The sequence below is a fragment of the Melanerpes formicivorus genome, unplaced genomic scaffold (assembly GCF_026170545.1).
Source record: "Melanerpes formicivorus ecotype bairdi unplaced genomic scaffold, bMelFor1.0.p_v2 SCAF_21, whole genome shotgun sequence".
NCBI classification, from domain to species: domain Eukaryota; kingdom Metazoa; phylum Chordata; class Aves; order Piciformes; family Picidae; genus Melanerpes; species Melanerpes formicivorus.
Genome location: NW_027142373.1, coordinates 9949577 through 9977381, shown reverse-complemented (window position 1 = coordinate 9977381; position 27805 = coordinate 9949577). Strand labels below are relative to the sequence as shown.

Below are 27805 nucleotides of genomic sequence, written 5' to 3'. Positions count from 1 at the left end.
GAAGGGGTGGCTCTGGCTGAAGCTGCTGCTGCTCCCAGAGCAGGTCTGGCTGCCAGAGGCTGAAAGCTCATCCACCTCCCCATTTCATTCCTTGAGCAGGGGAGACAGGCAGTGTGGGAAGGGCTACTTAGAGCCAGGGCAAGTGGGAGGCTGGATTTAGGAGACAGAGCAAGTGGCTGCACTTTCCCTGTACCCTGGAGGAAACAAAGGTCTTGGACTTCTACTGAAGAGCACCTAGGAGCAGCAGAAGCCTCCTCTTCTCCAGGTATTCACCACCTCCATCTCCTCCCTGCTGTAAGGCTGCCACCAAGCCAGGTTTTCAGCCTCCAGCAGCCTCTTACCCCCTTTCTTCCACCTGATGTGGCCAGGGGTAGAAAACCACCCTGCCAGCTTCTGGTACTGAGACCAGGAGGGAGCTGGACATTTTGCATCCCATCTCTGACTGCATCTCCCCACCTGTGAGCTGAGCTTGACCAGCCTCAGCTCTCCAGAGCCCAGAAATGCCTTTCATTCCCAGAGCCTCTGGGGAACAGGATATGGTTCCATCCCAGACCCTAAGGGATCTCATCCATTTTCTCCAGGCTCTGGTTAGCACAAGAGCATCAGCACAGGGAGGACAGCAGCTCCCACACACCAATACTCAGATGCTCCAGAAATGCTGAGGCAAAGCTCCCACCTTCCCCCTCCCTTGGCTGTGCCTGCTGCTGTTCCAGGTGAGTTGTCTCACCCTGGCCTGCAATAAAAGATGTTTTACAGTCTCAGCCTGAGCACCAACAAATTCCACCTGCTCTCCTGGAGAAAGAAATTCACATCAGACCTCTGCAGTGGGGGAAACAGATCCAGAATGACTGAATCCAGCTCCTGGTAAATGTCAGCACATGGATCCAGCAGGCTGGACACTGCACATAGCACAAGCCAGCAGAGCTTTATTTGTGCTGAAAAACCCTGCCCAGGGCAGAGGCTCTTGGAGCTGGCAGAGGGAAGCACAGCCAGCACTGAAGTCTCAGGTTTCCCCAAGCATCTGAGATGCAAGAGCAGGAGGGAGGGTCCCTGCCAGGAGAGCTCTCAGGTGGAGGTACAGCTCTGGGCTGCACAAGCTTGTCCCATCTGCTGTTGGGCAGGCATTTGCTGCACTGCTGAGAGCAGGTCGTGCTTCAGACTGTGCTTAGGCCCAGACTGGAGGCAAAGGGGGTCAGAGGTTCAGAAAGGCCAGGAACCTCCTGAGAAACAGATGTTTGTGGAGGCAGCAGCCCAGGGGAGTGGCTGAGCCTGCCATAGCAGGACACTTATCTACTCTCTCGCTCCAAGGACATTGAGGTGCTGGTGCAGGTCTAGAGAAGGGCAACAAAGCTGGTGAAGGACACTGGAGAACAGGGCTGGTGAGGAGTGGCTGAGGGAACTGGGGGTGTTCAGCCTAGAGAAAAGGAGGCTGAGGGCAAAGATCTTCTCACTCTCTACAGCAGGTCCTCTTGCAGGACAGAGCTGCTACCAGGACAGCTCATGAGTTACTGGGGTAAAACTTTCCCTGTTGCAGCCAGCCAGACTCCACCACACCACCAAATCAGCATCTCTCCCCATCAGTGGGCTAAGTAACAGCTTCTTTGGGAAAACCCTTTAGGATCCTAGAAAACTGAGATTCCCAAAAGCTGCCATGGAAGCAGGAGCACCGCTGGGAGATCACAGCATCAACATTTACCTCCAGGCCTGAAAAGGCACAGATGTAAGAACCCAGACAGCAGTGCCAAGGGCATCCAGAGCCTTTGCTCCAGATCCAGGGAAGAAGGCAAAGACCACCCAGGGTAGTTCCCAGAGGTTTATAAATCTGATAAATACAGTAGGGCACCCTGCCCACCACAATGGAGCAGGGCAGAAGGGAAGGGAGTCCCAAAGCTTGCTGAGTTGTATCAGGCAGCTGGAGAGTGCAGGGCAGCTGGAAGTCTATGCTGATGTGTCAAACAGCTTCTCAATCATCTCCCCAACCTGGTCAACCTGGTATTTGATGTACTTCTCAGGGTTCTTGGTGAAGGGCACGTTGCTATATCTGCAAAGGAAGATGTCCCTTGGTTGGCAAACAAGTGGAACATGTCAAAGAGACCCACTGTCCTCTGCCACAAACCAGCTTCACTCCAGCACACCCCACTTGAATCTGAGAGGTGACCCAGTTACAAACTCATCTCCTGATTTCTACAGGAATAGCCCAGGGTGGCTCAGAGCTTTATGTCAGCCAGAGCACCTGCACTTGCCAGGACCCAGTCAGGGTGACAGCAGATGTTTGCAGCTAGGAGAGTTCAGCTTGGGGATGGTTCAGTGTGCAAGGGAGGGAAGCTAGGACAGGACAATAGAAAGATGCTTCAGCTCAGGCCACTCTAAAGCCCAAAGACCTCAGTAAATCCAAAGAGAGGACACCACTGCAAGAGGTTGTCACCTGTTCAAGAAGGCACCATAGGTCTCTTTCACAATGGTCTTCTGTGCCCGGCGGATTTTGTCCCTTTGCTCCATGTCTGGGATGGCCCAGGCCTTCTGGATCTTACACAGCTCCTCCAGCCCATCATTAAAGCCCTGTCCAAAGCAAAGCTCAGTGAGTGTCCTGTCTGCAATCACATCTCTATACCTAGCCTGCTGTTCCTCCAATGCTGACTGACAGCAGGGATGTTCTTTTGCCACCGACACCTCCTTACCTTAAAGCGCTCCTTTATCATCTGCCTCTCCTTGTCCTTGAGCTGCAGCAAGGAAGGAAAGGATTTTATTTCATCACCAGAAATACATTTCCAAGATCAGTGCTTGCCTACAAGTCCCCCATCCAGGCTCAGTAATCTCTGACCTACTTGGCTTCAATTCCCTCCCCTAAAGCAGGGAGGAGAGAAAGCTGCAGTGAGCTGCACACCCTACATTCACAACTGGCTCTTGTCTGAAGCAGGTTTAATAAGGGCAATTTTCAGTCAGAACTGACATAAGAGCTCTTTATGCTTCCAGCCCTTTCCAAGGGTAGGGCTCAGGGTTCTGCAAATTGAAATAGAAGCATCTGCTCAGGTGAAAATGGAAGAGTGGAGGCAGAGATGAACAGACTCCTATGAATCTAGGGCAGGGGAGAACAGAAGGCAGTGCTGCTCTGCAGCTTGTTGCAGCCACAGCATTCACTCTGCAGGGCAATGCTGGCATGAAATGGAAAGAAGGTTTCTGGGAATACTTTACTATGACAAAGGAGAAGGTGTTTCTGGTAATTTCTAGCATCTCAAAAGCATCCTTGCCCATTCTCTCACCTTCACTCCTGGCTGAAAGACAGGCAGGTTTCTCTCCAGGATGTAATCTGTCACCTTCAACCAGCTGCAGGTCAAATGAGGTCAAAGACAGGCAAAGAAGAGTTACTTGTGCCTCACCGCAACACCTGTGTCCTCACTAATGACCCACAGGCCTCCCCAGACAACAGACAGCCCAAAACTTCACACAGTGGCCCCTTCCCAAGTTACAGAATCAACCAGGTTGGAGAAGACCTGAGAGATCATCAAGTGCAACCTCTTACCTAATACCTAACACCTCCTGACAGCTAAACCATGGCTCCAAGTGCCATGGCCAAGCCTTTTTTGAACACCTAAGTTAGATTAATGACTTGGAAGCCAAAATAACTTTGGCTTTGGTTTTAGGTAAGTTTGTGTTTTAGCTTAATCTCTCCCACTGCTCCAGCAGCACTGGCTGCCAAGGAGCTCCCAAAAGCAAGGGGAGAGGGGAAGATGCCTCCTGACCTGCGCTGGTAGGTCTGGATCTGCTGCTCAATGAGCTCCCGGTAAGACCTCTCAGCTGTCTTCTGTGTCACAGCTACCAACTGGATCAGCTCAGACCTGAAAGGACAGAAAACCTCAGGAAGCTCTCAGGGCTGCTGGCAGGATGGCAACATTTCAAGCCCCTATCAAGCAGTTTTCCCTCTGCCCTTTGCAATAAAAGGGATCCTGAAATGCACCAACTGTGAGACAGGAGCTACTCCAAGTTACTTTCCAAAGCCATGTCCTCACTCCACCCAAGATCAAAGGATTCCCTACACCCCAAGGCATCTCTGCTGCTTTTATCTTCTACTCTCATGTGATGCAATGTTTATAATAGGGCAAAGCTTTCAAAAGGGCAGTTTGAGGAATGGAAGGCATAGCAGAAACAAGACAGGCTGCCAAGTAAATGCACTCAGTGGAGAGCTCTGCTCCAAATATGTGCTGAGAATCAGCCTGCACTTCAGGGAGATTTACCCAGACACACACTTACTTCTCCAGGGATTTCAGAATGTAGTTGTAGTTGTTGTGCAGAAAAATGGCACTCAGAGCTGGGTCTTCATAAACCTTGGACTTACTAAGAAGGTTAAGCTGCAAGTTGCCCAGCACTTTGCCTTAAAGAAGGAAAAAAAGATAGAGAAGGAAACTGAAACTTCTCATTAGGGATGATCCAGAGTACTCTGCACTGTCACTGTGCAGCAAAGGCAACAGACCAGCCCCACCTGTGTGTGCAGATAAGGGTGAAAAAAATCACAGCTATTTAACAACCCTACAAGCCTTACCCACACCTTCCCTCAGTGAGCCACCAAAACCTCTCTGTGAACTAGTGCCTTTGTTGCAACGGGCACCAGCCACGTTCTGTGCTCACAGTAAGTCCCAGGACCAGTGTGGGTGGTCAGACAGCAGACCTCAAAGAAGCCAAAGAACCTGAGCCCCACTGTAACAGATTATCACAAGGCAGCACCATGAACTCATCTCACTGCCTTACTGTTAAACACAGGACAGAGATTTCACAGAGCCCTTCTGGCAGCCTCGGTGGGGCTGAAGGTGCAGAGCACGGGGTGAGAGCAGTTCAAGGCAGCTGAGGACAAAAGCCCTGCAGCACTGTGAGCTGCTGCACTGTGCTTTGTCCTGGCTGGCTCTAACAGCTGACCCTTTTTTCCACCCCTCCCATCAGACTCCAGCTCACAGGTGGGAAGCTGACACCTAGTGAGAGACAGCCTGTGCTCTTCCCCCAAGGCAAAGCTAAGTGAAATGCAGCTGATGGGGCAGGAGAGGGAAGGTGTGTGGAGTACTCACAGATGTAGGTGCTCAGCAGCCTCCTGCTGAACTCTGAGCTGTAACTGCTGGCTGAGGAGCTGGTCTCTGAAAGGGAAAAACAGAGTCTCAGGCCAGTTAATGAGCCATGGGGACGGGAGGTATGTGTGGTCAGCCTGCCTCTATTCAAACAAGCCTCCCTGTTGCTATGGAATTAGTGCAGAGCTCCCACTGACAGTGGCATTAGCTCCCTGCTCTAGTGATGACTATCAGCAGCTTCTCCAGGGTGAGGGTGGAAGAGCTCTGCACCCCTCAGTCCTTTTATCTGCATCAGGTGCTGAGCACCCTGGCAGAAATCTCTCCTCTGCTTCCTAAGTGCTCAGAGGACACCCCCTTGATCAGAAATAGAGACATTAAATACATCCTCCCCATCCTTCCCCCACCACCTGAAGAGGGTTTGGCAGCACTAGGAATTGGCAGTTGCAGAACAAATGAGCTGGAGCTGTCAGCAGCAGGCACACAACAGTAATTGAAAGGAGCAGAAGGGTTTGGGGAAGCTGCAGCCATCCCCATGGTTGCTGACAGGGCTTGCTTGGCTCTGTAGGAGGGACAGCAGCACAGGAGGCTGCCCTTACAAGCAGCGACTCCAGGCTGGCACATGTTCCTCTGTCTCTGCATAAGAGATGGCTTTCTGCCCTCAAGGGCCTTGTGGGCACAGGTCCCACAGGACACGTGGGGTAGCCATCATCTCCTCCCCCCACCAGAGAATTTGGCAGGCAGGCCTAGCTGGGGTGGTCTCAGTTCACAGGCAACCCATGGGAAAGGCCCCGAGGCTGCTGTTGCCGGGAGTTGGACAATAGGGAGCTGAGTGCACGCAGGCTAAAGCACGACACCAGCTGGGCCAATTTGCTACCCGCGCCAACCAGACTCCGTGCCATGAGAGCGTCTCTAGCCTGTTTCAGCTCATGTGGCATCCCTCATTGTCTGCTGCTGACAAGCCCTCCCTATTCTTTCCAGCCCACTGTCAAGGGCTACTTACCCTCCCCGCCTTCTCCCCTGTTCAATTAGGTGTTAATTTATTTACCACTCCTGGAGGATAAAGGATTAGCACACATCGCCAGAGCTGGAGGCAGTATGAACAGGTAGGTGTGGGTAAGTCTGCTTACCTCTGGGGTCTAAAGGAATATTGTATGTGTCCCCAAGAACTACAAAGATTAGGCAGAGCAGAGAGAAAAGGGGAGGGAAGAGAGAAAAAGAAATGCAAAGTGCAAAAAGACAGGTTAGAGACCACCATCCCCCTGAGAACAAAGCAGGTATTAACACAGAGCAGCCACAGACAGCCACACAGAGCAGGCAGGAGTCCCTCCAAGGACACACACTGGGTGGAGACCACAGAAGGAAGGCAGAATCCAACCTCCTCCCCCTGCTAGAAATAGTTTGTATTGTCATTGTTTGCATTTAACCAGCCACCTCATTCCAAATCAGCTCAAGGCCAAGGAAAGCTTCCCCTTATGCCAGCAGCAGTTTCCTTATTCTTGAAGTGAGCTGCACAGCTCATCTAACCCTCCCAAGGATCTGAGCAAAGCCATCCCACCCTCACTCTGCACTTCAGCAGCCCTGCAGTGCTATACAAGGCCCTACAGAGTCCTTCAGTGGGCAAGAACAAGGGATTGGCATCACTGCAGTTAAGTGATCAACTCTGCTTTTGCTACCACTTCAGGTAAATGTCTCCAAAACCCCCAACCTGTGTGCATTTCCCACCACTTGGGATCACTGTGGGAGACATCCAACCCAACTGCAGACACCCACACCTGAGCTAGCACCTGTCCTTAAGGAGCAAGGCCTTTATCCAGAGAAGCAGCTCCCCTGACATAAACCCCTCTGATATGATGTTTGGTCTAGGGTGACATCAGGTCCACACCAGTTTGTCTCTTGGGCATCCTGGGGAGCAGAACTAAAACTTGTCTGTCAGAGCACATGGCAGTGAGTAGCTCAGGACTCCCAGCTTGACCGTGGCTGGATGCTGAGGAGAGTGCTCTTGCTGCTGCTGCTAGGCTCCAACCAGAGGATGCGGCAGAGAAAGGTGGCAAACCATCAGCACACAGCCTAACTAAGCTGGACCAGCCACTGCCCTCCAGTACAGCACCAGAGGACAAGTCTAGGGTCAGATTTGAAGCTAAATGACTAAGGCATCCTCTCTTGGTACCACAGAGCACATCAGCATCAAAGACCTCAAGAGTACCTGAGAGAAGCAAGTGAGGAAGACCAGGAGGGAAACTCACTGCAGCCCTTGGAGGTCTCCAGATAACCAGCTATGTGGTCATGGCAGACCGGAGGACAAGACAAACCACAGGGTGAAGGACAGGAGAAGAACAAGCTCACAGTGCACGCTCAGGTTTGATCTTTCTAGGGCAGATGTCCAGACAGCTGGGGGAAAGAAGTGCATGCCTACACAAGCTCCATGCATGTATGTACCTTGGGATGCTAGCATGGCCCCTGCTGTCTCCTGGAAATCCAACAACTGCTGCAGGAAAAGGATGGCCTGGAAGCAAGGGAAGGAAAGAGATGAGCAACCAACACTGCATCTCCTATCCTCTGCTGTTAAGGATCATGAAGGATCACTTGCCCTCCATGCCTAAAAGCTTTCAGGAAACAAATCACTGCAATAATTTGAGTAGCTGGGGTTGGCTTAGCACGGGCAGTTGGCTAACCTCTCCATGGAACCTACTTAATTGCTCTGCCAAGACCAAGACACCTTAACTTCAAAAAGTTTTCCTACTGCTCTTGTTAGAGCTTCTTCAGAAGCTATTTTTCCACAGCAGATGGTTTAAATCATCACATACATTGCTGGTGAGCTCGTGGACTGTCCCATCTTTTGGCATGTTATATTCCTTGTCTGGATCATTCTAAGAAGGGAAGAGAAAGAAGGCAAACATGTGAGGGACTGGAAGGCATACAGAACACAACTGCTGCTGCAAGTAAGCTTTAGGCTTGTTTATCCAGCCTCTCTCAGCACTCCCTGACCCATCTCTTGCAGTGCCATCTCCTGGTGCTGAGAAACCACAGCTCCTATGCATCAGCAGCTCAGAACCACAGGGGTTTGTGCAGCTTGTGGCCACCAAATGTTCATCCCACTCACCCAGCCCACCTCACACAGGCACAATTCAATGTGGGTTCACCCCAAATTTTTCAAGTCAGCAATTCTCCTTTCCTTTTAAATGGCATTAAATTCTGAGACTGACTTGGTATCTGCAGAGGCCTGGAAGCTTATGTCACTATTTGTAGAATGCCTGTTAAGGGTCCCAGGCAGAGGCCTCCTGTGTTTGAAATCAGCACCAAGGATCTGGGGTTTGCAGCTGGCCACCCAAAGTGATCCAGCAAGCTCCTGCTTTAGAGTCAAGAACTCTGTGGTCTCATGGAAAGCTGAAAGCAGCACTAGGGGTTCTGCTCAGAAAGCCACTCCTCCAGGCCTGCTGATCTTGCCTGAAATGAATCCTACCTTAATGTTGTCTGCAAACTCCTCCAGTGCTTTTGCACCAGTGGTCTCCATAGAAGTGATCAGCCCTGGCAGTTTGTTCTTGGTGCCTGCTGCAGTTCCCTGGAATAGAGAAGGAAGACAAAGGGCACCTGAACTTGCATCTAGCACCCGCTCTTCCTGATGCCCCCACCCCAGCTTCTCAGTCTCCATTCCCCACGTGTCAGGAACACCATCAATATGAAACACTGCCTTCTTCTGCCAGCCAGCAAGAGGTGATGTTGTGACCCTAATGGTGATTAGGATTTGCTACCTCTCACCTTTCCTTACCTAGGACCTGATACAGGTGGCTGGTGCATCACAGTCACCAGCTGGAAGCAGAGGGAAAGGAGCCTTGCTAAGCCTGAATGCCACATTTGAGATCTGGAAAACCTTACGGGATGGTCCAAGCAGGCTCTGCTCAGAGCAGCCCATCTTTCAGATGTCAGGGAGCTAAACCAAGCTCAGCAGTATCAGAGATGAAACACCTCAGAGGCCGTGTATACAGCACAATAATGTAGATGATCCATCACTGGGTACCAAGAGGGAACTCTCAGCAGTAGTTCTAAGTTGCTGGTTCACCATCACAGCAAAGGGGTCAAGCTGCACTTGTGTCCCTTCCAGCCCTTGTTGGAGGGCAGAAGCAGCATGGCTTTGTTCAAAGCCACTGTGATAACCCCTTCAAAAAAGTTCTTCAGACAACCCAAGCCACAGGAACCTCTCCAATCCCACTCCTTTTACCTGCAAGACCTGGTCAAATTCTGGCTTCATCTGTTTAAGATGCTTCAGGATGGGGAAGATGGTGAGCACAGCTGAATAGTCATGTCGGATGATGGCTTTCCGGGCAGCCGAGACAATGTTGTCTCCCTCCATGATCAAGTTGTCCAGGGACTCCTGCAACAAAGCCAGAGAAGGAAGCAGAGGGACTTCTCAGGCAGCATTAAGGGGCTCAATGCAGGATACCAGCTCAGGAAGCCAATTTAGCTGATGGGTCATTGGTGCTAGCCAGTGAAGTGACACGGAGCACAAGTTCGCCAGAGCCTGTGGAACCCCCAGCGGTGGTGCTCTTGGGCAGGTGGCAATCCACATCCTCACCACGAAGGAGGAGGCAAAAAGACTTTGTGTGTATCCTCTGCGAGAGGAAGCATGCAGTGAAGCTCAACTGACCTGGATGAGAGAATCAAAGGTTTTCTTCTGGTGGTGCTCTGGGACGATTTCTGTCAGGAGCTGGTACTCGCTCTGGGCCAGCTTGACGAAGGCACTCACGCAGTGGATGTAGGCATCGATCTCGATGTCGAAGACATCGTCCCTCCCTGCAAGGGCAAGAGGGCTGTAAGAGCAGGAAACCCTCACCCAAGCTTCCTCACTCCAAGGCCTCGAGGTGCACAAGAAGCTCAAAGTTCTCCTGGAAAAGATGGTTCTGGCTTTGCATCCACCCTTGCACGAGAACAAGAATCATCGTCTGACCAAAGCTGCCCCTGGGTTTGTGCATGGGAAGCTGTGCATACCCTGCAGGAGGCCTGCAAAGCCACCTGCAGCTCAGGACAGCCACATCAGGCCATCAGCTCTTTCCAGCCTCAGGACAGAGGGAAAGTTTGGAGCTCTTCTGGGATACAGAATTAATTTAATCAAGGGGTTGAACACAGAGTACTAAACTCAGGAAGGCCTGATGTGAATTATTCAACGTCTCTGCTTGTATTTTTAGAGTTCTTCACCTCCATCCATCATGCAGATGAAGAGCTGTCGTTTTGCATCAACATTTCTGGGAAATAGAGGCTGTCCTGGAAGGCAGCCTCCTCCCACAGGCAGAAACAGAAGAGGGAAAAAAAAGCCAGGCAGATGAACATTTAAATCCAACGAAGCAGGAATATCAGTACAGCTAGGTGAGTGATCTGCCACACAATGCTGCATACAAATGCAAGTATTTGACTTCCAGCATGTCAATGTCCCAGGCAAAGATCCATCAGAGAATCTATGTGGCAGACATGAGAAGTGCCTGTAGGATTCAAAGGCCTGCACCAACTCCTGCCATACACTAGCTGGATTCACAGATTACATCAGGTTGGAAGGGCACCTCAAAGGTCATCCTGTCCAACCCTCCAGCAGGCAGCAGGGACACCTCTGACTAGATCAGACTGCCCAGGGCCACATCGAGTGTGCTCACACCATCCTGGATTACTCAGCCTCCTGCAGTAAGCATTACAAGACAGTGAGATTACACAGAGACACCTTCTCTGTGCTATGGGCTGCTCCTTCTGTCCTGCCAGCAACATCTGCACCATCTGCTGGAGAAAGAACCAATTCTTCCCTACACGGACAGGTGCCTCAGGCTGATCTTTCAGAAGTTCTGGTCAGCAGGGGACGAACAAAGGTGAGATGGCTTCACAGGCTGCCCATGGTGGAGAGTGTTCTGCTGCACTGCATGCTGCAAGTGATCCTATTCTTGTGGGCTTCACTTTGGCACCAAACACACGAGTTGCTACCTAAAGGAAAGTGCCCCTCAGCGTGGTGGCCACCAGTCTTTAGCTGGACAAAGCTGGGGTTCCCTGTTTGAGGGCTGGGGGGGGAAGGTGTGTGATTAGTAGGAGTGCATTCTACTGAGAAGAGCCAGAGCAGGCCCACGCTCCAGGAGTGGCCAGGGAGGTGAACAGCCACTGGGTACCACAGTGCTGTGTGACATGCTGTAAAGAAGGGTCGTTAGCCAGCTCGTTAGGAAGTGACGACTCGGTACTCACCAGCAGCCGGCCCATGCTTGTCGCTCAGGGCATCGCAAAGGTGCTTAACTCGTAAGTCATGCTCATGACCTAGTGAGATGGCAGCCGGCACAAACAGAAGGCGCAATTTATCCAGGGTGGTTACAGCAGGGAGGCTCACACTGGCTGGAAGCTGCTTCAAGCTTGGCCGATTTGATCTGCTGGACACTGTTCCCTACACAGTCCCAGGAACGCTACCTGACCAAATCCCTTGGTTGAGCTACGTAGCAGTAGCAACCCTTTGAAACCTGATGAGAAGTGTGAGTGAAGTCCTTTGTTGGGCCAGAGGAGTGCCTTGAAGCTCCTGCCATAAATTTGAGTTGGATAGAAGGCACCAGAAGTCAAATCTGTAGCCACAACCATGACAGATCCGACTCAAAGGCCACCTACTGCTCATCATTCCCCCAAATGAGTGCTGTTAGTCATCATCTGGGATTTTGTAGACTACAGTTAGGTACTGAAGACATCCACTTTGGATTCATACATAGGAGGAGGCAGAAAGGTCTTACAGATGCTTTGAAGCAAGTGACCTTTTCTCCCTTATCTGGTCCAACCTCAATGAACAGAAGAGATCAGAATAAGGCAGGCAACCCTTTAGGTAGAACTCCATGGAGAAGGTGCTTGACACCACACTGAGCTAGCTGTGGTCTGACACTTCAGCATCAGGTTTGGAAAGGTCACTGGGAAACTGAATAGCTCAAAGTCCAGACAAAAAAATAGAGAATAGAAACACCACAAGCAGATGTCATCAGAGCAGGGCTTCCATTAGTCAGGTGGCTATGGTGGATCAAGCACTTTATGGTAGTGTTCCTTTCAGTGTCCTCTTGTTTATGGAGACTTCAGAATTGAAAGAGACTTTGACACTAAGTTCAGAAAAATAGTTTGGCCCTCCAGCACCTTCCTGGTTCCCCAAGAACAGCTGCACCTATCCATGGCTGTCCACCAAGCACTAGGCTAATGGAAGTCCCAGCTGGAAAAGCAAGGTTGATAGAGAGAGAAAAGTCAAGGGTGAAGTAGCTAGAGCTGTGATTACCTTCCATAGGAATGAGGTTAGAGGCCCCCTTTTTCCCATCTAGACCATGCTGAGAGTACTGTTTCAGAAGGTTCTGAGCCTTACGGATCGTGCCTGTCACCAGAGCCAGAGAGAAGAGACAAGAAGACCTAGAAAATGAGTGAAAGAAAACAAACCCAGAACAGCAGCCCTCCACCAGCAAGTCACCTGGGCCCAGCAAGAGGATGCTGGGCACCAATGAGCATGCTCAGTACAGGAAGGTGAGCCCCAAACTCATGTCCAAGTGTGCAGACACAATGGCATTTCCAGACTGCTTGAGGGTGGGGGCAGGAGTTCCAGATAGGGTTATGGAATCAGGGAGTGCTGAGGTGCTACAGCTGGGTGAGAAAGCACCATCAGCAAAGGGAGGCCACAAAGTGTCCTTCCCTGGCATGAGTTTATTTCATCCCTGTGCTCTGCATCCCAGGGCACAAGGCTTGGTACTCCTCCTCAGCTGTGGAAGCAGGGCTTTGCCATACAGACAAGTCCTGTCTGGTAACACACTGCCTGCTCCCCAGAGCCTCCGTCCCAGCTGCTTGGTTAGAGCTGCAGCAAGAGGTGCCCTTCCGAGGGGGATTTTCTGAGCATGCTCAACACAGACCCATCAGGAGCCCCATAGCCAAGACAAGGAATGATCTCTGGTGTTACAGGAAGTGATAAAAGGGTGACAACCCCCGGGCTCAAGAGAGCAATTGCAGCAGCAATTCCCATCACGGCAATCAGGGAATAATGGATGCTGCCCACCCATGCCTAACTCGCATTAAGTCACCCTAATTCCCCAAGACATTTCTCTTCTAAGGAACTGCAAATCAATTAAAACCATGGGAAAAAAAAACAACAACAACAAACCAATAACACTGGGTTAAAAGATTTATACTTAACACACACACACAAAAAACCCCTCAGACAGAAGTGAACAAAAGGCATTGCTGGATATCCAGCTAGAAAGCACAAAACAAAGCATTAATGTGACAAGTGAAGACCAAGCACAGTTTCCACGTTAAAAGGTTAGTTGTCATGCAACAAGCTGCAATTATCACAGGCACATGGACACCCTCTCACTGCAGAGCTTGGCTGTTGCCTGCACAACAGGGGATGGAAAGCTTTGGGAAGGTAGAAGGAGTTTCTATAGGAGGCTTCAAGATGAAGCAGAACGAGGCTATGCAAATGAAGGGAGGGAGGGAGGGAGGGGGAGAAGAAAAAAAAAGTGCTGCTGCCCAAACTAGGAATGGTTCTTCTGCCCTGAAGTGATAAACACTGAAAACCTGCAGAAAAATCCCCACTGCCACCAGGACAAACAAGCCACAGACCAGCCTGGAAATGAGTGGGGGCTGCCCCAGTGCTGAGGGCTGCTGCTCTGAGGGGAAGCCCACACAGACCTTGCTGCAGAACAGCATCCTGTGGTGCTTCATCCCCATTGAGGGATGTAAGACATGGGGAAGGAAGCTTCAGGTCCCCCAGACAGTGCATCTCTAATGGGTTAGAAAAGGAGAAGGAAACTGCCACTGAACTACCAAGCTGCCTTAGCCTGGTGCACTTGAACAGAATACGGTTCCTAGAGTGTGATGCTTCACTGGTAACATTTTTCTTCTATCAATTCACTTGAAATCTCAACCTTCTACCAATCACTTAAAAAATTCATCTCCAAACCACATTCTCCTAGGAGGAAACTCCTCCCCTCTAGACCCACCCCAGGGAGGTAGGAAGACTTACACCCTCCTGTGCTGCTAGCTCCTGCCATATGATTAGAGGGCTATGAATCTTCTTCCTAACTTCACATCCAACACTTGCACTTTATTCTTAGCTGCTTTCAGGAACCTTAAGAGCTTGGGTACAAGAAGTTCCTCTAAGGAAGCAGGGCTGTAGCCAGCTCTAAAGTCATGCACTAAGCTCACTCTTACTGCTGTTACCATGGCCCAGCTGATGCAGAGTACTGCTCTTCTACCAGTTCTTTCAGCTTGCCCATTTACAGGCATCCAGGAGCAAATAAAAATAAGGATTAACACCAAAAAAAGGATAAAAAGAGGGCAAATTGGTGAGGAAAACCAAGCAGGCAGTACAACTGCTGCTGCTGTCAAGAGGATCTCACTTCATAGGCATGCAGTGCACATCTCCCCAGCCCAGCCTTGACAGTTTCTTCTCAGATGGGAGCCTAGACACCTCTGCTGAGTTTTATTTGCATAAGCACCATTACCTGTGTTTGCCTGACACAGACTGAGTGTTCAGTGTTCCTGGGCATCACTTCAGTGCTGCTCTCTCCCTCTACTTAGCATTGTAATTAGGCTTTAATAGATTCTAGTGGAAGCCAAATGCTTTTGTTCCAGGATTGTTTTTCCCTATCAGGCAGCTTGCAAACCAAAAGGGACTGCGTTTCAGCTGCTAATGAAAACATCACATTCAGGCTCAGCAGTGATCAATATGGGAAGCAGGAAGCAAGAACAGCCTCTTTATTCTGCCACACAAAGGCTCCACAGCCTGCCTTTGGGTAGCACCTCACTGCCAGGTAAACTGGAGCACTGAGTAAACTGGAAAAGGGCTCCAAAAGCCACAACCCAGCCAAAACATTTGCTCCTGTGGCCCAACTGTTAGATAAAGTGGCTTTGGGGCAGACATGAGGGGCAGTTTTACAAATGCCTCTCCTCCTGCTTCTATCTTCCATTAGGCAGTTCTCTAACCAAGCAGAAGAGCAACACAGCTCCCTTTTTTGTTAAGCTCCAGCTGTGGGAGTCTGCACAAAACTGTCTAAAGCTCTCTGGCTTTTGCTTGCAGGCAGCCAGGCTGGGTGTCCCTGCCCACATTGTCTGGCCCCATCCTTCCCTGGCAGGGCAGAGCTGCTGAGCTACCTGCTGCTCTCCAGCCAACAAAAGAGCGCTGGGGCTACAGGCATCACAAAGCAGCAGCATTTTATGTGCATGTGTTTGCAGCAGGATGATTTAGGAAGCTGAATGCTCTTGCCTTCTGAGACAGGCTGCTGACATTTCAAACAGTGAACAACTGAATAAAAGGGTTGGGGGGGGGGGGGGGGAAGAGGAAAAAAAAGCAGCAGCCCACAAATTGCTTCATCAGTTCAACTTGACTTGGCAAGTTTCATTTACAAGGAGACAACTCTGCTTTAGAAGCACCTCCAGCAGCCAGATTTTCAGCTGCAGGCTGTAACAACAGGAGATGGTACAGGATACACCAACAAATAAAACAACAACAGAGAGATGAAGAGCCTTTGGAACAACACACAGCTCTGGAGCATGTCCTCCAGAATCCAACACACTACCTGGGGTGGTGGATATGTCTCTGTCTTATTACCCTGTCCCTAACACCTCACCTTCCCTCTAGCTGTAGCCTCACTTGCACCTTGCTTTGTGGGTCAGGAAGTTATAGCACATCAGATTTAGTTTGTTATTTATCCCTTGGCAACAGGTTAAAGTGGGCATTGGGGTGTGCACTGGGATATTCTTCCTTAAGGACTAAGGCAATCAACTTGCTTGTTGGAATTGGGAGAAACCCTTCCTTGTCTGAAACCAGATGGGCAGAACTTGATTTTACTTACTGAAGTAACAGCACAGGAAAAAAGAGATTTTCTTTCTCCATAGCTGAACAAAGGCTTAAACCCCAGGGAAAAAAACCACCATTGGATGCACATTGCCAGCATGAGGAGGGTGTTAAAGCCTCCACCTCAAGAGCTGTCCTTGAAAGCTGATGGGAGCTGCAGAAAGCCTGGCCAATCTCTGCTCACAGACCTTCCCCCACCCCCAACTACTTTTAATTTCACTTAAGCATAATTTAGTAGCCATAAGAGGTGGCTGGTATATGAATTTTAACCACCCCTGCCCTTCAAGAGCTACAGCCTGGTTCTCTGTCCTTGTTCACAGAAGACTGGAGACAAATTAGCCACTGTTTTTCCTCCTGAGGTTAACAATACCTCAACAGATGATTTGAAATGCTCTTCCCTTCCTGTCAGCTCTGTTAAGTGCATTTAGGCTGAGCTCTGTGCCTTGTACCTGGCCCATCTCACAAACTCCAATTAGAGATGTGAAATTCTCCTGGCAAATCTACAGCAGAGAGATTGATCACAAGTAATTCTGGGTGTCCCAATGCATCCATTTTGGAGGGGCCCTGTTTGCTTGGGCTTTCACATGTGTGGGCTCCTTCCTGTCCTCTCTCTGGGAGTATCCAAGAGCTGAGACTCTTTAAAGAAACACCAGTAAGATGTTTTTAATCTGTCCATGGTAAGAACTCTCCTCCATCTCTGGTTATTTGCTTAGAGCACATTTGGCAGGCTGCTCAGCAGCTGACTTCTCAGCAATCAAAACTCTTTGCCATCAGGTGAGAACTGAAAACTATGGACCAAACCTGGAGCATCCACAGCCTGAGTTCCCCATGGCTCAACTAGACATCTCCACCTGGCATCTTTCCAGCAGAGAGCTACCCAACCACACAGAAATCATTTTTCCCCCACTGTAATCACGCTGGTGCTCAGGAGCTGAGCACAGATGGCTGCCATCATGCTCAGAAGCAGTTTTAAACGTTGGTTTTCTGCCACCTTCAGCAGAGCTACCCAACCTTAGCAGGAGGATGCTGTCCTCTACAGGTCTCCCAACACTGGGTGCTAATTCTTTGCAAAACAACTACCTGCCAGGCTCCAGAGGAAAGTCAAATGTGGGATGAGACATCCCCCTTTTCAGGTGGCTCTCTGCTGACAGGGGAAAATCCAGTGAGACTTGCAGCCTGCTGGCATCCACCAACTGCAGCTCACACATTAGCTTTCAGGAACAGCTCCAGGGCTCAGCAGCAATGGCACAGACTGGTTTTAAAAGACCAGAGAGGTGATCTCTGGATGTCACAGCATTCCCTTTTCTAAATATCCCAGGCACACCCTCTGCTTTAGCAAGAAGAGGCCCAGCAAAGCCATCTCCACACAGAGAAGTGAAGAGAGCAAGCCCCAGGGCCAGCAAACACACACACAGACAATTTACCTGGGATGAGGACTGCATTCACATCAGGATTATAAAAATAAACACAACACAATTAAAATGGACAGCTCTTTATCTCCCTTTCCCCAGCCCCATCCATTCCCAGGCCCTACCCACATCCTTCAGTATTTTCCTGCACCCAGTATTTGGACAACACAGGAAAACAAATGTTAGGGTGGGACAGTATTGACCAGGGAAACCCACAGGAATATGAACATCTTTGGCTTTCATCGTTGTTGCAGGGGTGCTGTGACACACAGAGGGACAATATCACTGTGCTGCTGTGGGAGGTACATGCTAGCTTTTGCTGGCCCTCCTCCTGGCTGTGCTCCCACTAGATGGCACGTTTCAGATCTGGGAACTCCAGCTCTGTGCTCAGGTATGCTGAAGTGACCAGCCTCAGCAGTCTGAGGAGGGATGGAATAACCCAGCAGCCACAGTCACAGCTCTTCCAGAAGCAGGTTGAGGCAAAAGCTTTAACAGCCCCTCAAAATTCAGACAACTCTGGATCTCCTTGCTCCTACCTAGTCCCCATCTAAACTCCTGATGAGTTCTTTCCCCTAGTACAACACTAATTCATTCATTACTAATGATTAAAGTGCTGTGTTTTACCAGCTCTGGGTTTCCCATTTTGCTGTGGCACAGCCCATATTCCAAGGCCAGGGCCAGGTGTTCTCAGATCCATAGCCCTCTCAGGTCTCTTTTTAATCATCTCCTTTGTGATGGCAATGGCCTTTTCTCTCCCTGTACACAGGACCCCTCTCCTCTTGTTACACTGCCCAGAGAAGAGATCTGACTTGACAAGCAGAGACAGATGTCTGCCCTCTCAAGTGCTGAACCCAGAGCAGAGGTGTTTACCTTCAAACCCTCAGCCCTGCTCCTGACCTAAGAGCACATTTTAGACACAGAGGCTACTTCTAACGATGCTTTCAATACCCACACAAGATGATACAGAATGATCCCCTGCTCCAGGGACTCACCTGGTCTCTTGATTGGCTTTTTGGTGGGGGTGTCCTTCCTTTTGTTCTGAATGGCAGGGGAATAGGGCACCCCCGAGGAGGAGCTGTTCTTACGGAAGTGGTCTTTCAGCCCCTTGATGGAGCGGTCGAGCTGGACAGAGCGGATTTGGAAGTAAACCGTCATGAAGTCTAAGGAGACAAGGTAGGAACGAGATTAGAAGCACAGAGGGAACACTACCAGGTACACCAAACCTTTCCTGAAACACTCTGTGACCCTGAGGAGACTTACTAGCACTGATGTGGAACCAAGTCCCTCCCAGAGCCTCTCGCTTCCTCCTCCTTCCCTGCAGTATTCATTCCAGCCTTCCCACCACACACCACCCCACACCTGTGCACCACTACCAAGAGCACATTGCTGGTGGAACCAATAGGAGACATTTGTCAGAACTGACAAACCATGAGGGTAGTGAACACTGGAACAGGTTGCCCAGGGACACAGTTGAGGCCCCATCCCTGAAGATATTCAAGGTTAGGCTCGACAAGGCTCAGGGCAACCTGATCTAGTTGAAGATGTCCCTGCTTAATGCAGGGGGGGTTGGACTGGATGACCTTTGGAGGTCCCTTCCACCCCAAACCATTCTATCATAGTATCACAGTATCATTCAGGGTTGGAAGGGACCACAAGGATCATCTAGTTCCAACCCCCCTGCCATGGGCAGGGACACCCCACACTAGATCAGCCTGGCCAGAGCCTCATCCAGCCTAGGCTTAAACACCTCCAGGGACGGGGCCCCAACCACCTCCCTGCACAACCCATTCCAGGGCTTCACCACTCTCATGGGGAAGAACTTCCTCCTCACCTCCAGCCTGAATCTCCCCACCTCCAGCTTCATTCCATTCCCCCTAGTCCTATCACTACCTGAGATCCTGAGCAGTCCCTCCCCAGCCTTCTTGGAGGCCCCCTTCAGATACTGGAAGGCCACAATTAGGTCACCTGGGAGCCTTCTCTTCTGCAGACTGAACAGCCCCAACTCCTTCAGTCTGTCCTCACAGGAGAGGTGCTCCAGCCCTCTGATCATCCTCGTGGCCCTTCTCTGGACACCTTCCAGCACCTCCACATCCCTCTTGTAATAGGGGCTCCAGAACTGGAGGCAGTACTCCAGGTGGGGTCTCACCAGGGCTGAGTAGAGGGGGAGAATCACCTCCCTCAACCTGCTGGCCACACTTCTCCTGATGCAGCCCAGGATCTGATTGGCTTTGTGGGCTGCAAGTGCACACTGAGAGCTCCTGTTGAGCTTCTTGTCCACCAGCACCCCCAAGGCTCTCTCCTCAGGGCTGCTTTCCAGCCAGTCACTGCCCAGCCTGGATTTGTGCCTGGGATTGCCTCGACCCAGATGCAGGACCCTGCACTTGGTCTTGTTGAACTTCATGAGGTTGGCTTGTGCCCACCTCTCCAGCCTGTCAAGGTCCCTCTGGATGGCCTCCCTTCCCTCCAGCGTGTCTGCTGCACCACACAGCTTGGTGTCATCAGCAAACTTGCTGAGGGTGCACTCAATGCCACTGCTCATGTCACCCACAAAGATGTTGAACAAGATTCTATGACACTGTCAGTTCAAGTGCTCAGTTTCTAGCAGGAGAGAGTGTACACACTTAGGATTCTGGCCGCTCAGGAGCTCAATGAGGTGGTCATCACTTGTAAGCAGATTACAAACTGACTCACAAAATATGCCACACGTGCTTGAGTGGCCTTTGATCAAAGAAAAAATTCTTCAGAAGATTTTAAAGATGTTAATCATATTTGGTAAGCACAGTAATCCCCTCTCAGAAGTAAATCATTGAGGTGGGAGGTGATCCTAGCAGCTTTATGTATGCAAAAATGCCTGTCCACAGAGTCATTGCCTTTCAAAGGAAAAGTTAACAAAGGAGTCCCAAGCTGTAGGCAGATTTTGATGCTGCAGAACAGGAGATGATCTACTGAAAAGTCTCCTGTGCTGCTTTCCCTTCAGCCTTGATCACATTGAATACAAAAGTTCTGCTCATAAATAGCTCCCAAATGAGAATAAGTGACCAGGGACTTGTACATTTGGAGTATCTGAGCACCAGATAGTTGCAGCTCCATTAGAAGGAGCTACAGATGGTGACCTAATTGTGGCCTTCCAGTATCTGAAGGGGGCCTACAAGAAGGCTGGGGAGGGACTTCTCAGGATATCAGGTAGTGACAGGACTAGGGGGAAGGGAATGGAATGAAGCTGGAGGTGGGGAGATTCAGGCTGGAGGTGAGGAGAAAGTTCTTCACCATGAGAGTGGTGAAGCCCTGGAATGGGTTGTGCAGGGAGGTGGTTGGGGTGCTGTCCCTGGAGGTGTTTAAGCCCAGGCTGGCTGAGGCTCTGGCCAGCCTGATCTAGTGTGGGGTGTCCCTGCCCATGGCAGGGGGGTTGGAACTAGCTGATCCTTGTGGTCCCTTCCAACCCTGACTGATACTATGATACTACAGATGCAAGGTGGATGGGTTTCTGCTATATCACAGACTCTGTGTTAGTTTCATTTGTGCTCTCATCATGTCTGCCTGGAGTTTACTCTGTTCTATTGATGAACCACCACTTCAAACTCACTACAAACATTGGGGGGAAAAAAAGCAGGGGAAAAAAAAAAGCAAGATCTTAAGGTGATGGAAAGGGAAAGACACACTAAGGCAGTCACTAGTTCTGCAACCAACAGCAGAGTGACCCACAGTGTGTGAGCCACAGCAGCACCTGGGCAGAGGCTGACGGTGTGTGATTACAAGCCAAGCTGTGCAGCGCTACACACGACCCCTGACACCCCACTTCTGGTCTCAGCCTCTTGTGTTAAATAGGTGGAGAGCACTCACCTGACACAGAGGCAGAAGAGAACACCACATGGCACTACCAACCTTGGTTCCTGCCGTTTTCCACCAGCCAGCCAGAAATGCGAATGATGTCCTGCAGGACGCTCTCGGGGAGGTGCTCCAGGGACATCTCCTCCTGCGTCTCCATCTCCTCGTCCCCGCTGATGAGGTCCAGGATGAGGATGGGCGGGACTGGCTTGGTGTGCCGAGTCATCAGGCTGCGGAACTCCGACTCCAGAGACTCCTTGCCCCTCTCAAAGAGGGATTTCTGACACAGACCAGCAGAATCATAGAATCAATAAGGCTGGAAAAGACCTCAGATATCATCAAACCCAACCTATCACCCAACACCTCCTGACTAACTAAGCCATGGCACCAAGTGCCACATCCAATCCCCTTTTAAACACCTCCAGAAGATCAGAAGCAGCACAGGACTTGCAGCACACACAACTGTTCCTGCCTAACACCACTGTTTGTGCAGCGTTTCTAGCCGCTGCCAAGCGCCACAGGCTTCAGCACCTGGAACTGAGAGACTTTGACAGGGAATTACAGAAATAAGCTTAGGAATTGCTCAGTCTTCAAGTGGGATTTCAACAGATCTCCCATTTTGCTCAAGCAGGTGAAGGACTGTCAAGAGCTGTTCAGGAGGAGGCTCAACCAACTCTACCACATATGAAACATACACTTCCAGAAGTCATAGAATGGCTTAGGCTGGAAGGGACTTCAGAGACCTGCTCCAACCTCTCTGCCATGGGCAGGGATGCCTCTCAACTACATTTGCCTGCTCAAGGCCTCATCAAGCCAGCCCTTGAACACTCCCAGGGAAGAGGCATCCACAACCTCCCTGGGTAGCCTATTCCAGAGTCTCAGCATTCTTGTATTGAAGAACTTCTTCCTAAGTTCCAGTCTAAATCTACTCTCCTCCAGCTTAAAACCATCCCCCCTTGTCCTGTTGCTAGACACCCTTATGAAAAGTCCCTCTCCAGCATTCCTTCAGGTACTGGAAAAGAGCTATAAGGTCCCCTCAGAGCCTTCTCTCCAGGCTGAACAACCCCAGCTCCCTCAGCCTATCACAAGTGGTGGTGTTTTTGCTAGAGCATATTACTTAGTCATAGCCACATACATGATATTGAAGTATTAAGTGTCTTCAATATGGCACAAAGTCAATTTAAAACTACTTCTGCAACTCAAGGGGAAAACCAAGAGGTTTGGTTTGGGAAATAACTTAATGTTTATTCCTGATGCAAATGAGGCTGAAACAACAAAACCAAACCAAGTCCTACTGGTACAATGCATAGCAAGAGCAAAACACCACAAGCAAAAACACTGCCAAGCGCAGGCTTCAAGAGAAGCCAAAACAATCACTGCTTCAGCTGTGCCCAGACACTGTCTTCACCAGGCACCAAGCCCATCAGCAGCAGGGCTCTGTCTGTCCCTCTCTCATCCATGCCAGGTACCAGATCCACAACCTACCACACGGTTTAGCTCCGGGCTGTCCGGATTGTTGTCCTGGAAGTATTCCACTGCCTTCTGGATCTTGTCCATGCAATTCAAGTATTCCTCCAGCCTCCCAGTAGGGCTGAAAAGAAAATCAGAAATAAAAAGCAATGCCTCAAGAAGCAAAGACTCAAGACAGCAAGAAAGCACCAGAGCAAACTCAGGATAAAAAGCACAATGAAGATTTCACTTCCCTTCTCTTCAACTGGGAGGAAGATCATGAAGTTCCCTTTTTCCCCACTCAGTGACACGGGAGAATACTCACTCCACACAGCATGTGCAGAAGTCCAGATGGTCAAGCAGCACACAACTCCCAGCTTTGCCTTCCTCTCCCAGTTGCACCCCAATGGGAAGGTAAAGGAAGCTGCATGTCCCACCCCAGAGAAAAGCCATCACAGCATCCTCCTGGAGACTAAAATCAGTCTCCAGACTAGTTCTGATTCATCCTGGATGCAGTGGCAACATCAAGAGGCCAGGAAGAACCTTTGGGAAAAGGGTAGAGGAAAGAAGAGAAGCCACCAATGCTCATGAGATTCATATGGCAGCATGTCTGCAAAACCTGGAAGGGACACCAGTGCAGACTCTGAGCAGACTTTGCCCTCTGGGGACTGCTGAAGGTCAAGTCAGGCAGCTTAACTGTGGACTGATGGTGGGGAAAGAGTGTGGGGTAGGCTATAAGGACCATGATGATGAGTTTGTGGAATCATATCCCATACCTCTATCCCAAAAGTTCAACAGGATGAAGTTCTTCATCAAGATTTAGCTGCTCAACTCACCCTTCTTTGATGATCTTCTCTGTGTCCTTAGCCACGTGGTAGTAACTGATGACATGATCCAAGCAGGACAGGGTCTTCTCCACATTCTCCTGCAGGCGCTGCAGGTTCTCTGTCTGCTTATGGACAGGGATGATGGAGTTCTCCAGCTTCATCAAACGACTTTCAAAGGAGGAGAGGATAGAAACCTACATGCCAAGGGAGAGACAGGGAGCTGAGAACATCCTTCCACATACATTAGTGTAGTAGAGTAGAGCAATCAAAGATCTTTTAGCTCCAGCTTCTCTTTTTTTGTGCTTGAAGAGGCTGTCTAAACCCCTTATATCCCATTTTCTGTGAAGAATCATAAAGCAGATCACCTGCCATGCAGGGATTGGCTAGTCAAGTGTGAAGATAACATTCCAAGTCAGTACTAAAGGAGAGCAAAAAGTTTTATTTGACAGCAGAAAACAAATCTATAGCAACTGCTTGGAAGTGCCCCAAGTAAAGAGAGCAACAAAAGCATAATCCAGCAGCCACTTTGCCCCATACCACCAAGACCTAAACATGAGATGCACAACATGAAGGCACAAGACCAGCACAGTGAGAACCTTCTTTTTCAATGTAGACATTTGTGTTTTAAAAGGGACTCTGATATTGCTTCTGAAGGATGGAAGACCTTAGTGAGCTCATCAAGGGTGCCTTCACACCATCTTTTCTAGGACAAAATGTAATGCTTTCAAGATTCACTCCTGTGTTATGTTTTCCACACTTCTCTAGTGGTGCCTCCACAGCTTTCTCAAAAGCACTGAGCCCCAAACTGGACACAGTATCTCAGCTGAAGGCTGATGAGCAGCTAGAGCACAGTAATTGCTTTCTAGCTCTTAAATAGAACACTCCCAAAACACAACTCCAAACAAGACCTGATTTTATGAAGCAACAACATGATGCTGTTGCAGAAGCTACTCCAGGGTCTATTCATACCTCTTCTCAAGAGAGAGGACAGACCATAAAGAGACAAGGCCAACAGCTCATTTGGGCCCTCAGCTCCTCAGGAGGGAAGCTTAGGATTGAAGCATTTATCAGTTTCCCCCTTTGCCCAGCCAGTGAAGTGTAAAACACAGACACAGAGCAAGTGATTCATTACTCTGCATTCCTCAGATGGGCACAGTGACAACCTTGAAATGGATTCTCCTAAAAAAATAAATGAACTCAGGTGCCATATCAGAGCTAAACTCCAAGGACCTCCTTACCATGTTATTTGTAAGCTGGTCACTCTTCTCAAGGCTCTCTTTGATAAAGGACAGAGTTTCTTCTTCCTGTCAGCAGGATGAAAAAAAATAGTCTTCATCTGTGAGCATTAAGCATTTAAGTCACTAAACATTACATGGAGGTTTTCACAAGTCCCAGTAAACACTGCAGCAAACCAGGTTTGGTCTGACACTGAAGCCACATTTTAATATACCACCTCTAAACAGAAATCAGGGCAACAGACCCAAGGTGAGAGAGAGACACAACATAATGAGTGAGGGGTTTATGGGTTCCTTGTTTCCTTTTGATACCATGAGCACACTAGAGTCACAGCACAACACCAAGTTAGCATCCTTACCAGAGGCACTCTGGCTCAGACCACACACCTCCCTACCACTGCGCACCGCCAGTGTCGCACAGGCACCATCCAAACCCCACACGTGGTCATCAACTCAAGGGGCCAAAGCTAAGCAACCACCAAGGGCTGTTTTCAAGGCGCTGGGATAGAGAGGAATAACAGCCTGCAAGGGCTGGCCTCACAGGCTGACCTAAAGAGAGCCCCCAGAAGCTCTTGGGGCTTAATTAGGGGACCCTAGGCCTGAGGTGAGCAGCAGAGAGACCGCTTGATGCTGAACACCAAGCTCCTAGGCCCTGAAGGGGACATGGGGATGCTGCCAGGCGCGGAGCGGGGTGCCTAAGCCTTCAGGGTGTCCCGGCACGCTCCCAAACGCGGTGGGGACCTCCAGGCCAGCTTCCAGTCCCATCTCCTAGGCAACGCTCTGGGGCTGCAGGCCCAGGCCGGGCCAGCAGCAGGTCCCCAGCCCAGCCCCACCTGCTTAAGCTTGTCCTCGATCTCCCTCCTGCGGGCCGACACCTCCTCGGTGGGGATCATCCTGCCGCGGGCCGCCGGGGCCGGGCTCCGCCGCTCAGTCTTGTTGCGGACAGCTTTCTCCGGCGCCCGTCAGTGCCGCGGCGCCATCTTGGGAGCGGCACTGGGGCAGCCGCGCACGCGCAGCAAGGCCAAGCGCCATGGAGAGCGTGGCCGCCATTTGAGTAAGGGCCGACAGGGCGCCGGCGGTGATGCACATGCGCTGTAGGCCTAGAGGAGGACCGATACCTGCGCACTGCCCCTCCAAGCAGCTCGTGTGGGAGTGGCAGGAAGGCTGTCATGCCGCTTGGGCAGTGGTGTGGCAGGTCCCGCTGTGGGGTGCACGTTCTGTCTGCGGCTGGCTGACACCCCCTCTATGGCCTGGCCCAGCCCAACTCCTCCATCCCCAATATCGGCGAATAAGGGTCCTGAGGGAGGTCCAGAGCCGCGCAGCTTTACACCGTGCTGTGGTGACTGCACACCTGAGGGGAGAAGGAAGGTCTGAAGGAAGCTTGTAAGGGCTCGTACCCAGGGAAATGAAATTATGACAATATATACATAAATTATGGAAAGAGAGGCATTTGCAGGAGTACAAGTCGTGCTACCCCTGCCCTCCGCCCATTTTCCAGGAAGAAAGGCTGTCACTGCAGGGGAGCTGCCATCTCCCTCCTGCAGCACGGGGTTTATCACACACTGGGGCGCTTACAAGGTTCTGCATCCTCATAAACCACGTCCAGTCTGGAGCAGGGAGCTGCTTTTATCAGCACAGACAGTCCCAGGTTCAGCACAGCCGCCCCGCGCGGCTCCGAGGCGAGGCTCCCGCCGCAGTAAGGGACCGGCGTGTTCCCATCCATCTTCCCCTTGTCAAACCGCCCTGGAAAGCAGCTGAAACAGCTCGGACGGCTTCTTTTGTTCAACAACTTCAGCGTGTATCGTAACCCACCTTATCATGCTGCAAACAGCTGTGCCCAGGCTCTGGCTGCTGCGAGGAGCGATGCCAGACCTGCCTGGCCGTCGTCATTGCCTGCCTGTGTTTTATGGTGACACCTGCTAGAGGGGATCTTGTCCTGCGGATGTAAGAGAGAAGATTCCTGTCTGGGATCAGTGCCCAGCACGTCTCCTGCTTTTCCCCACTGGGCTGGTGTGATTAGGGACATTTTTTACCCTGTACAGCAGAGACATCTCTATTTTTTTATAGCAATACGTGCTCTTTCTGCTAACACTCAGCCCCTCGTTCAAAGGGCAGCCAGAGCCAAAAGGAAATCTTCTGTCGCTGAGTCTGGGGGAATAACTCTGTGTGCCGCCCTGAACAGTGCTGTCTATCTCCTGAGAGCCCTCAGAGCAAACAGGGAGCTGGGGCAGAGGCACCCAGTCTGTGTCCCAGCTGCCAGGAGGGATGGTAAAGAGTGAATAAACAGAGAGAGAGCCAGCCTGCCAATAAATCGTGTGAAAACTGCCAGAGTCTGTGCCAGCCTGAGGGGCAATGCCACGTCCAAGGGGAGAGAGCAGAAAAAAACCACCTCTGGTCTGCTGCTCAAACGCAAAGAGTCAAAGCAGCAGGGGAAATTCCTTGTAAAAGGGGAAAGGGTAGAAATGCCGCAGCTCAGGCTACGATACAGTGCAAAAGGGCACAGAGCACACCCAGGCTGTAAATCCACCATCCCCCCCAGCTCGTCGCTGGCCGTTTCTGCAGCAGCGACTGCGGCCAGCTGAACAGCAGCTCCGAGTCAATCCCGGTCCTGCCGCCTTCCCGCCGGCTTTCCCGCCCTGCCCGCCGCCCGCCGCAGGGTCCCCGCGGGCCCGGGAGGAATCGCCTTCCCCCGCCAAAGCCAATGTGGTGACTCAGCAGTGGCTGTGGAGGAATGCCGAGTCACCCTGTGCTTCCGTGAGACACAGCCGGGAGAAAAAGACCGTCTCTCCCCCCAGCAGAAGGGATTCTCATCTTTACAGTGAGGATGATGGAGCACTGGAACAGGCTTGCCCAGAGAGGTTGTGAAGTCTTCTCTGGAGACTTTAAAAACCCACCTGGATGCATTCCTGTGTGGATTACCCTCAGTGATCCTGCTTTTGGCAGGGGGGGTTGGACTTGATGATCTCTGGAGATCCCTTCCAACCTCTAATGTACTGTGATACTGTGGTGGCTGTGCTCACTATCTGCATAAGCACAGAAGGCGGAAAACTCAGCCGAAGTGGTTGAACTCAGCCTCTTCTCCTTGGTGTCCAGCAATAGGAGGACTCAAATAAATGGTTTCAAGCTGCACCAGGAGAGGTTCAGACTGGAGCTAGGAAGTATTTCTTCACAGAGAAGATTCTCA

The 27805-nt window shown here is 50.7% G+C and overlaps 1 protein-coding gene across 12 annotated transcripts; it reads right to left on the bottom strand.

The window, feature by feature from the left end:
* Positions 1-1799: 1799 nt before the first annotated feature.
* On the bottom strand, positions 1800-25634 carry EXOC7 (exocyst complex component 7). 12 transcript variants are annotated; one of them, XM_068151471.1, is made up of 22 exons: positions 25455-25634; positions 24625-24690; positions 23396-23580; positions 22596-22701; positions 21168-21390; positions 18278-18445; positions 17301-17312; positions 12313-12405; positions 11262-11330; positions 9694-9839; positions 9268-9420; positions 8512-8610; positions 7856-7918; positions 7488-7554; positions 6179-6217; positions 5055-5120; positions 4249-4369; positions 3741-3836; positions 3261-3324; positions 2679-2720; positions 2426-2559; positions 1800-2041 (listed from the first exon to the last, which is right to left on the bottom strand). In XM_068151471.1, the coding sequence occupies exons 1-22, from the start codon at positions 25512-25514 to the stop codon at positions 1939-1941; spliced, it is 2175 nt and encodes a 724-aa protein (XP_068007572.1). In that variant the 5' UTR covers positions 25515-25634; the 3' UTR covers positions 1800-1938. The 12 variants fall into 12 exon arrangements, with proteins under 12 accessions (XP_068007572.1, XP_068007575.1, XP_068007577.1 ...); XM_068151474.1 differs by lacking the exon at positions 6179-6217; XM_068151476.1 differs by lacking the exon at positions 11262-11330.
* Positions 25635-27805: the final 2171 nt, after the last annotated feature.

Excerpts from the sequence above, each read along its gene's own strand:
- EXOC7 (XM_068151471.1), bottom strand. The coding sequence starts at position 25,514 with ATGATCCCCACCGAGGAGGTGTCGGCCCGCAGGAGGGAGATCGAGGAC. Across the intron at positions 23,581-24,624 it reads ACCAGCTTACAAATAACATG|GTTTCTATCCTCTCCTCCTT; the intron begins GTAAGGAGGTCC and ends CTTGGCATGTAG. Across the intron at positions 4,370-5,054 it reads GCTGCTGAGCACCTACATCT|GCAAAGTGCTGGGCAACTTG; the intron begins GTGAGTACTCCA and ends TCCTTCTTTAAG.